General features: G+C 39.8%; 1 protein-coding gene across 3 annotated transcripts in view; it reads right to left on the bottom strand.

Annotated features, from left to right (window-relative positions):
* PIP5K1A (phosphatidylinositol-4-phosphate 5-kinase, type I, alpha) overlaps nucleotides 1-10151 on the bottom strand; it is a 53373-nt gene that overhangs the window by 29904 nt on the left and 13318 nt on the right. For 2 of the 3 annotated variants that reach the window (XM_012658768.1, XM_012658766.1), the window contains exon 2: nucleotides 1112-1146. In XM_012658768.1, coding sequence (XP_012514222.1) covers nucleotides 1112-1146 — 35 coding nt within the window. The remainder of the gene's footprint in view (nucleotides 1-1111; nucleotides 1147-10151) is intronic. The other variant, XM_012658767.1, reaches the window with a different exon arrangement.

The raw sequence follows: 10151 nt of genomic DNA on the forward strand, positions 1-10151 counted from the left end.
TATTTTTAGCTGTCCAATTAATTTCTTTCTATTTTTGGTAGAGACGAGGTCTCGCTCTTCCTCAGGCTGGCCTCGAACTCCTGAGCTCAAAGGATCCACCCGCCTCGGCCTCCCAGAGTGCTAGGATTACAGGCGTGAGCCACCGCGCCCGGCCCGGACCTCAGTTTCTTGAAGAGATTTTTGAGAACACGATGTAACATTGTTTTCAACCCACACGACAGCCCCTGAAATAAGACAGGAGCAAGACCAGTAAAGCAGAGTCTAGAAGGCTATTCCCAAAAGCTAAGATGTCAGCACAACAGACATGAAGGTACTCTTCATTAATGTCCATACACATTAAGTTAATAAGCCAGAAGGCAAAAAGACTATTAGAAATAGGATGTCATAATCTTAAAACTAGATATTTGAGTTCTATTATTCTTGCCAAGGCCCTTAGTATCAGAAAATTCTCAGTACATCACCTGACAGATCTTAGAAGATGTTCTGAGAGAACAGCCTGAAGTTCCAGGCCAAAAGGGCCAGCATTCTGAGGCCCTTGCCACAAAACCCAGGAAAGATTTAAGAAGTGAGAAAGATTAGGAAATACTCCATGGGAAGAAAGTTAAACAAGCTTAAGATATTCTGAGCACAAAAGAGAAACTTGGGAAATTATGGCGACTAGGAGGCAGTAACAGCAAATCAAAAGAGAGTGAGCTTTGGTGTCGGACTGCCTGGTTTTAATCCCAGCTTTATTAATCCCACTTATTAACTGTATAACCTTCACTTTTTTCACCTGTAAAACATGGATAACAACAGTACTTAATTCACTGGAGTTGTTAGCAGGATTAAATAGGAATACCTATCTATAAAGCGCACTTAGGGGCAGTATTTACTCTTTGGTACACATTGCCTTTGATACATTAAAAATGCTCAATAAATGTGAGATATTGTTAATATTCATAATAAACTACAACAAAAGTAGAGCTGTATTAATTTCTAGCCTACCAAAGAGATGTAAGTATCTTGTCCATCTACTAAGACCTAAGTAGGAAAAAAATAAAGATGTTATAAATAGGTATCCTTCTATCCCAGATTAAAGTTTTAGTAACCATTGTATCAATATGAAACTCACCTCAGATGCCATGGGTCTCTTAATTCCAGATGCTGCTAAAATAAATAAATAAAATACAATCATAAGCATGTACACACATACCCACATGCACAATCTCTAGCAAACACAATGAAAAAAATCAGGGTATGAGTCAAACTAAACATGAGCATAAATTCCTGCCTCTTGTGATACCAGATCCTTACCAGATAGTGATTTTAAATGTTCCTCCTACTCCTCCATACTCACAGAGGCCTTATGTATATTCCATTCTTGTTTTAGCCCCTTTTCTTACTCAAGTTTTCATATTTTCTCTGGGAAATACAACTATTCTTTTTTTTTTGAGACATAGTCTCACTCTGTTGCCCCAGGTAGAGTACAGTGGTGTCATCATGGTTCACTGCAACCTCAAACTCCTAGGCTCAAGTGATCCTCTTGCCTTAGCCCCTGAGTAGCTGCAACTACAGGTGTGTGCCACCATGCCCAGCTAATTTTTCTATTTTTAATAGAGACAGGGTCTTGGTCTTGCTCCAGCTGGTCTTGAACTCCTGAGCTCAAGCAATCCACCTGCCTTAGCCTCCCAGAATGCTAGGATTACAGGCGTGAGCCACCACATCCGGCCAATATAACTATTCTTAATACAATTAACCATCAGAGTCAGAGGCGCTCATTGATACCATGGTTGAAGGGCGGGGGCAGGCACACTGGCTCACAACTATAATCCCAGCACTCTGAGAGGCCAAGGTGGGAGTATCCCCTGAGCTCAGGAGTTCAAGATCAGCCTGAGCAAGAGTGAGACCCTGTCTCTACTAGAAAAAAGAAAAAAGTAGCCACGCATGGTGGTGCACACCTGTAGTCCCAGCTACTAGGGAGGCTGAGGCAGAAGGACTGCTTGAGCCCAGGAGTTTGAGGTTGCAGTGAACTATGGTCATGCCACTGCACTCTAGCTGGGGTGTTAGAGCGAGACTCTTATCTCCAAAAAAAAAAAAAAAGAAAACAGAAAGGGCATGAGAGATACCCAAGACTCACTGGAGACACTAGGGCTTGACTGATAATTTTTTCTTTTAGAGCTAAAAGGGTAAAAACTTTTAGAGCATATCCATGGCATTTTACTCCTGTATTAATTATTTCAGAAGAAAAAGTTGGTCTATGGAACTGAAGAGCTAAGGATAAGAAAATGCATTGTCAAAAAATAATGGAAAAGTATGCAGTGCAGGAAGAAGCTGATTCTGCATTCCTACATCCCAGTCTTGACTTCTGCTGTAAACTTGACAGGAATTTGTTGGCATTTAAAGTTTACTTGTTTTTCAGTACAGATGTATAAAATATGTCTGTGGCTAAATCTCACAATTATTATTTATGACTTTTATCCACTTAAATTTAGGAAAGACTTCAAGAATAAGTATGTTTAGGCTGGGCATGGTGGTTCATGTGTGTAATCATAGCACTTTGGGAAGCCAAAGTGGGAGGATCACTTAAAGGCAGGAGTTCAAGACTAGCCTGAGTAACACATCAAGACCCCATCTCTACAAAAAATAGGAAAATTAGCTGGATGTGGTGCATGCCTGTAGTTCCAGCTACTCAGGAGGCTGAAACAGGAGGATCATTTGAGTCTAGGAGTTTGAGGTTGCAGTAAGCTATGATGATACCACTGCACTCATGCCCAGGCAACAGAGCAAGAAGACCTAATCTAAAAAAAATAAAATAAAATAACGATATATATATATAAATAAAATAAATATGAAGTATGTTTAGAAAGTGACTAAATTATCATATCTATAGAAAATCTACTCTGAAAGGTTAAATCAACTTTTAAGGGTTTGCAATCCCATAACCCTCACTCATGATCACATTAGAAACACATGATCACATTATCAACTCAGACATTCTTGCCCTCATATTGGAGAATATTGGCCTTTATCTTGAAAGACTACTGAAATATCACTTTGACCTAGTTAAAAAGAATTCGAAGTAATAAAGATTAGCTACAGTAAAGAAAATTAAAAAGAAGAGTCCAAACGGAATGGATCTTCAACAATATAAGTTAGTATCTGAGTAGGAAGATGCCAGTCCACGTGTATGGATTAATTAATGGTGAGGCAGCAATAGAGACACACAGGATTAAGATCAGGTAAAGCTCTAATTATGATTAAAACAAAAATGATCAAGTGCCCCCCGAATTTCAGAATACACAATAGTTGGGCTCATAGACTGTGACAGCTCTTAGCAGTAGAAAGCACTATGTGTCTATGGCACCAATCAGCAGAGCAGCAAAATTTCCTTCCTCATAGGCAGGGTAGCAAAAAATGGGTAAGATGGATTTTTATTTCTCTGCTCAAAAAAGGAGGCATGAGCAATGTCACATAGCTGTTAGGAAGATGTGCTGCAGAAAATAATAGCCAGAAAACTGGAAGAACAGACCAATTTTCACTGATGCTTCTCTCCAGCAGAGCCCAATAATCTACACCTTTTCTAGGATGATTCCTCTTCAATCAGTTCAACTTTAGCTGGGTGAATGACTAAGTATAATAAATTACAACTGACACCTTAAATTAAAGCTTTCAAGGAACAATAAGCCAGGACAACTCAAATTTATGGTTAAAACTGCTGATAACTTACTGCAGAATTTAAGGTTGTTCACCAACAAAAAGTCAAACCTCTTACATCTTACAATCTTTTAGGCTGATAGTCAAAACGCTGAGCTATTTAAAAATCAGAAGACCTGGTCCACCTGTTACAGCAGGCAAATTGTTTCCTGTATTTAACTAAAAGGAAGAGGAATCTATATTAGAAGGCTTATGTAAAGATTAAATGAGATAAACTAAATCAAAATACTTTATAGAATGTAAAGTAACTAGACAAATATGTTGTTACATGTTATTTTAATGCAATAGCAAAGTTGGGCCCACAGCAAGGGTTAATGTTCAATTACCTAAACCTTCATGAAATTCTAATTAGCATCTCAAAGTACCTGGCTCCTGCCAAACCCCTCAGCTGTGCTGTCCTGTCCCCTAACATACCCATGTGCATGTGCATACTCATGCCCATAGAATAAGTGATTCTCAATGAGGAAATCTGTATGCTTTCAGTTGAAGAAGCAAACACTGGTTCTAGACTCTGGTCAATGCTTGTCCTAATCCCTCCTCTTTTACCCCAGAGGAAAGGGTTTGGAGGGGACTTGGCAGAACCAAGAAGAGCCAGCATCCAGTCCTACTCTGGCAGTTAATCAACTAGAAAATAAGCTCCTCTGTATGCAAAAAGTCACTGGACCAAAGTTTAACAATGGAGAAAAAAGCAGATAAGTGATTTCAAGGCAAAGAGTGGGTTTGAGTCTTTCTTACCTCTCTAAAAAGTTCTACTTTGCTACCTTTCCTAGTTTTATCACACAAACATGCAGCTTTAGGGCTGCTACACTCTTACAAAGAACCTCGAATGAGGATGGAAAGACTTCATTCAGTGGAATTTTGGAGCCAACTGCTTAGATATCTGCAAGTGCAAAATTAATTACAAGAGCACACATAGCTGAAGCAGAAAAAAAAAAAAAGATACTGGGGTCTAAGTAATAACACTCAGACCAAGTGACACAGGGAAGAAGAGAATCAGGACACAAGACTTACTTTCTTCTTTGCCTGAAGTTTTGTCTCTAGGGCATGGCACAAATGAGATATCTAACCTACCAAAGAATGGAAGAGAACAGAAAAATGCCTAGAGAATTTTACCAATGTTGGTGAAACACTCAGCTTGGTCCAGAAACCCAATGAAGAGCAGAGAGACAGTACAAAGAACCAGATACCATCTGCTGAGGCTTGACCATTTGGCCCAAGGCTCTGCCAATGATAACTCATCTATTGAGGAAGCCCTTAAAACTGCAGTCACCAGCACTGCACCTGTTTCACCTCATAACCAAACCTTCTCTTCTATCAGGAGAAGAGGAGGAGGGGGAGGGGGAGGAGGAAAAGAAGTGGGAATGAGAAGAGGGAGAGAGGAGGAGGAGGAGGAGGAGGAGGAAAAGAAGTGAGAATGAGAAGAAGAGGGAGAGAGGAGAAGGAGTAAGACAAGTGAAAGAAAAAACACAAGAAAACCAAGGTATAAATAAGATCATAAAATTTTTTTTCTTTTTTGAGACAGAATCTCACTCTGTTGCCCTGGCTACAGTTCCATGGCATCAGCCTAGCTCACGGCAACCTCAAACTCCTGGGCTCAAGCGATTCTCCTGCCTCAGCCTCCCAAGTAGCTAGGACTATAAGTGTGTGCACCATGCCCAGCTAATTTTTTCTATTTTTAGTAGGGACGGGGTCTCGCTCTTGCTCAGGCTGGTCTCAAACTCCCGACCTCAAGCGATCCTCTTGCCTCAGCCTCCCAGAGTACTAGGATTGATTATAGGTGTGAGCCACTGCACCCAGCCTAAGGTCAGAATATCGTTCAAAAAATTTTTCTAGCATCTCTGTGAAAAATACTGTAGGTATATATTATTATTTTGTAATCCAAATCTATGATCCACGAATGTCATTATCTTTTCAGGTGGGGAAACTGAGCCATAGGGCAGTTTCAACATTAAAATTTACTTTTCCTAGTTGGGCGCAGTGGCTCATGCCTGTAATCCTAGCACTCTGGGAGGCCGAGGTGGGTGGATCGCTCAAAGTCAGGAGTTCGAGACCAGCCTGAGCAAGAGCGAGACCCCATCTCTACTAAAAATAGAAAAATTAGCCGGGCATGGTGGCGCATGCCTGTAGTCCCAGCTACTCGGGAGGCTGAGGCAGGAGGATCGCTTGAGCCCAGGAGTCTGAGGTTGCTGTGAGCTAGGCTGACGCCATGGCACTCTAGCCCAGGCAACAGAGCCAGACTCTGTCTCAAAAAAAAAAAAAATTTACTCTTCCTTAGGAGAAAAGTCTTCCGTGGATTTTGAGATCTGTCTTTCCCCATCTAAGCCAAAACTCTGAAGGATCATTATTCAAATGTCTATATTATTAGTCCACACTTGGAAATGTGGCATGTACCACCTGAGAGCCTGTTACTCAAGGTTAGGTATACAGGCTGATAGCTTGGCTATCAATGCTACAGAGAAGGTCCTAGGCCAGCTTCTCCTCGCTGGCTCAATTTGAATGCATTTCAGCCCCAGTTCAATGCCGAATTATTTCTGCTTTTTCCTCCATCACTACTATACTCTCCTATTTCTCCTTAATGCTGACTATAACACTAAACGGCAATGCTGACAGATTTTTAGAAAGGTTGTTTCTCTCCCATGACCAAACAACTTATATTTGCAAAACACTTTGAAAGCTTACAAATATATCTCATTTGGCCCTCAAAACAAGACTACTGGGAGTGGGAACTATTTTAATCAAGGACTTAAGAGAGACATATCCACCAAATATAATGTGTGAAACTTGTTTGGATGCCTGATTAGAGAGGGGGAAAAAACCTGTAAAAAGACATTTCAGAAAAAAGAGCCTCCAGAGGAGAAATTAAATAATTATTTTGGAGATGTAACAATACTACTGCGGTTATGTTACACTCCCTCACCCCTACTACTTATCTGTAGAAATACATTCTGCAGTATTTATGGATGAAATCATATGGAGACTAGGAAAATATTCCAGGGGATAGAGGTAGAGAAATGGGAAAAGTATAGATGCAACAAGATTGGCAAAAATGTTCCTGTTGAAGCTAGTGATGGGTACATGGAAGTTTATTATATTATTCTACTTTGTGTATACCTGAGAAATTTTACAATAAAAAGTTAAGGAAAAAATACCACAGAAAAAAATAAAGCAAGCTTCTTCATCGGAGCTGGCTTCTTTTTGAAAGATATTCTCAGGCAAAAGTAAGCCGCCACAAGGAAAAAGTTCTGACAATGAAATTATTTTTATATTACACTAACTTCCCAATTTATGTCCATAGAGTTTGTTTCTCCCCTGACTGTGAGATTCCAACTATATTAACAGGCCCTCAGCCAAAAAGCATTCTAGAAAACTAGCTAATGTTGCTTTATTAGAAGCAAAAATAAAGCCACAACAAATAGTCTGTATCAAAAAAAAGTTTCAAATAACTTGTTTTTGAATGGGCCAGTAGATGATACAGAGCCAACCATGGTAATTTAGAGCCCCAGTTCCTCTGCAGTAAAAAGAATGCGAAAGACCTACAAGAGCAAGGGTGTACTCACTTTGGGAAATAATTCTAAAATTCTGGCCAGGGCATGCTCAGTTTAGCTGAACTCTACAGCTGTTAATGAAAGTTGATTTTTAAACAGACCACATTGAGAACTTAGCTCCTTGAGGCACAAATGACGCTACTGCCACTTTTCAAGCTAAAGATCAATAACCATTTATATTATTGATTCACAATTCAGAAAGGGCCTTTGAGATTTTTAGTCTAATCCTGTTTTTTATAAATAAGAGCAGAGAGGAACACAGGTTAGGGGATGTACTCAAAATTGCAAAGCAAAGGCAGTGAGGCAGTGACAGAGTCAGAACTGGAACCCATATTCCTATCCCCAGTTCAACTCTCTTTCTTCTAAATCATTTTTTGTTTTTCATTTCCTGGCCAGTATTGCTGGGACAAGAAAGCACCAAGGGAACTAGAATGCTCTAACAAACCAAATAAATCTTAGATTTACTAATGGACAATATGAACACACATGTTTTTCCCTTGAAGTATCCTTGTCTTTCATTTTCACTGATCAAGGATTAATGTATAGTCCTCCTTCAATTCCTCTCCATGAAAGTAACAGTACTCTGCTTCTATGGCAATAGTTATCAATATCACTGGCAAAAATAGTATTAAAGTACCTTTTATTCTTTTTTTTTGAGACAGAGTCTCACTGTGTCGCCCAGGCTAGAGTGCAGTGGCCTCACTGTAGCTTACCACAATCTCAAATTCCTGGGCTTAAGCGATCCTTCTGTCTCAGCCTCCAAAGTAGCTGGGATTACAGGCGCACGCCACCACACCCCAGCTAGTTTTTCTATCTTTAGTAGAGATGGATGGGTGGATGGGGTCTTGCTCTTGCTCAGGCTGGTCTCAACTCCTGAGCTCAAGCGGATCCTCCCACCTTGGCCTCCCAGAGTACTAAGATTATAGGTCTGAGCTACCACACCCAGCCAACCTTTCATTTCTTTTACTGAGATTATCTTTGTTCTAAATCAGACAATGCCAGTACTCTAGGAGCAGAAACTGTCCTTCAAGTGTGATACTTGAAGGAGCAATTTGGATTTTACAGGTATTATAGTCCTTACTAGTAGTACAAAGTACCTTTTTGCCTTTGTAATAAGCATTAATTTTAATGGGGTAAAGAAAGCTCCATTCATCTCAGACTATTAGTTTTTTGGGGGTGTTATGTAGGACCATGACTTGCTTTAATCAAAAGCATAACGCTTGTGAATACTGAATTTGGAATGGACAAAAAGAACACTTTCCATAAGCAAACCTAAAAGTTTGTTTTGTTTTAGAGACCTTAGAACTGACCACAGAATTAGTTAATCCTTGGCAAAAGTTCACATTAACTTTTAAAATAGTTTCTGAAAGAATGATCAATTATTCCACATACTATGCACTGAGAAGCTCAGAATTTTTTTGCTTTTTTAAGAAGGCCAAGGTCAGAAAGAAGTTTCCTCTGTACTATTCTCTCCTTCACCAAGGACTCCTGGTTCAGACAGTACGCATTCAACAACAAATATTTAATCTGGTTTAAAGTCAAGTTAGTTCAGACACAGGCTTTCAAATTAGTGAGGGGAGCAATAACAGCACAGTGAGTAGGAATGTGGGCTCTGAAATCAGAACACCTAGGTTTGCTATGTTTGAATACTAGATCCAGTATATACTAACTAGGTAACCTTGGACAGGCTGGTTAAAACTTCTCTAAGCCTTGTTTATCCTTACCTATAAAATGTAGAAATAATAACACATACCTCATGGGATTGAGAATTAAATAAGTCATGTACAGACTTAATTTATAGTAAACACTCTATAAATATTAGCAATTATCATCATCATTGTGAATTATGAAACCCCGTCTACAAGATGGGAAGGGTCAGGGGAAATGAGAGGTACAATAGAAAGAGAAAAGGAAAAGATTGAGAGACTAGTTTACTGAAACAAAAGGAAATGAAGTTACAGGAAAATTCTGAGGGAGATAAAAAGTAGTCAATATTCATGTTATACTGTAGAACTGTGAGAATTGTATGTTAAGATAACATCTTTTCTGGACAAGGCAGAGGGATACGGGAACTACAGTCAAATAATGCTTGCAGGACGTCCACAACCTTCTCAGAAGACGACCATGCACTACCACTACAAAAAGACTACAATTGTTATGGGGAAGAGGAGCTGGCTGCTAGTTACTGCGAGGAGCTCATGCTTCTTCAGCACAGATACACATCAGATCTACCTCTCTTACGGTTGACCCCACAGCACAGAAAGTTGAAACCTAATGAGGAAAAACAGAAAGTTATCACTTACTTCTGGGGTTCTATTGGCTTATGGCAAAATAAGCATATTTTTAATAAAAACTCAAAAGTTCGAAATTATGAACTGGACCTGGTACAATCCCTAGCATCATACCGTGAAATGTGAGATGATTTTTTTTGCAATTCTAGACAAATGTCCAAAAAATGACAGAAGGAGAAGCTGTGGCACAAAAATTCCAGGAGTGGTCACAAAACTTGTACCCCGAAATCATTTCACTCCGCAGTGAATTCAGATTGCCAGAATTTTTCAGTTATAAGCTTCCTCTGCAAGCAAGCTTCTACATGTACATATTGTTCAGTGGTCTTCTACACCTTGAGGGCAATTTGGCACTATCTAGCAAAAAGCTTTAAAAATAAATATGTAGGGCTGGGCGTGGTGGCTTATGACTGTAATCCTAGCACTCTGGGAAGCCAAGGCAGGAGGATTGCTTGCGCTCAGGAATTCAAGACCAGCCTGAGCGAGACCCTATCTCTACTAAAAACAGAAAACTTAGCCAGGGAAGATGGCTCGTGCCTGTAGTCCCAGATACTCAGGAAGCTGAGGTAAGAGGATTGCTTTAGCCCAGAAATTTGAGGTTGCAGTGAGCTACAATGACACCACT

Source organism: Propithecus coquereli, unplaced genomic scaffold (assembly GCF_000956105.1).
Source record: "Propithecus coquereli isolate 6110/MARCELLA unplaced genomic scaffold, Pcoq_1.0 Scaffold59, whole genome shotgun sequence".
Lineage (NCBI taxonomy): Eukaryota > Metazoa > Chordata > Mammalia > Primates > Indriidae > Propithecus > Propithecus coquereli.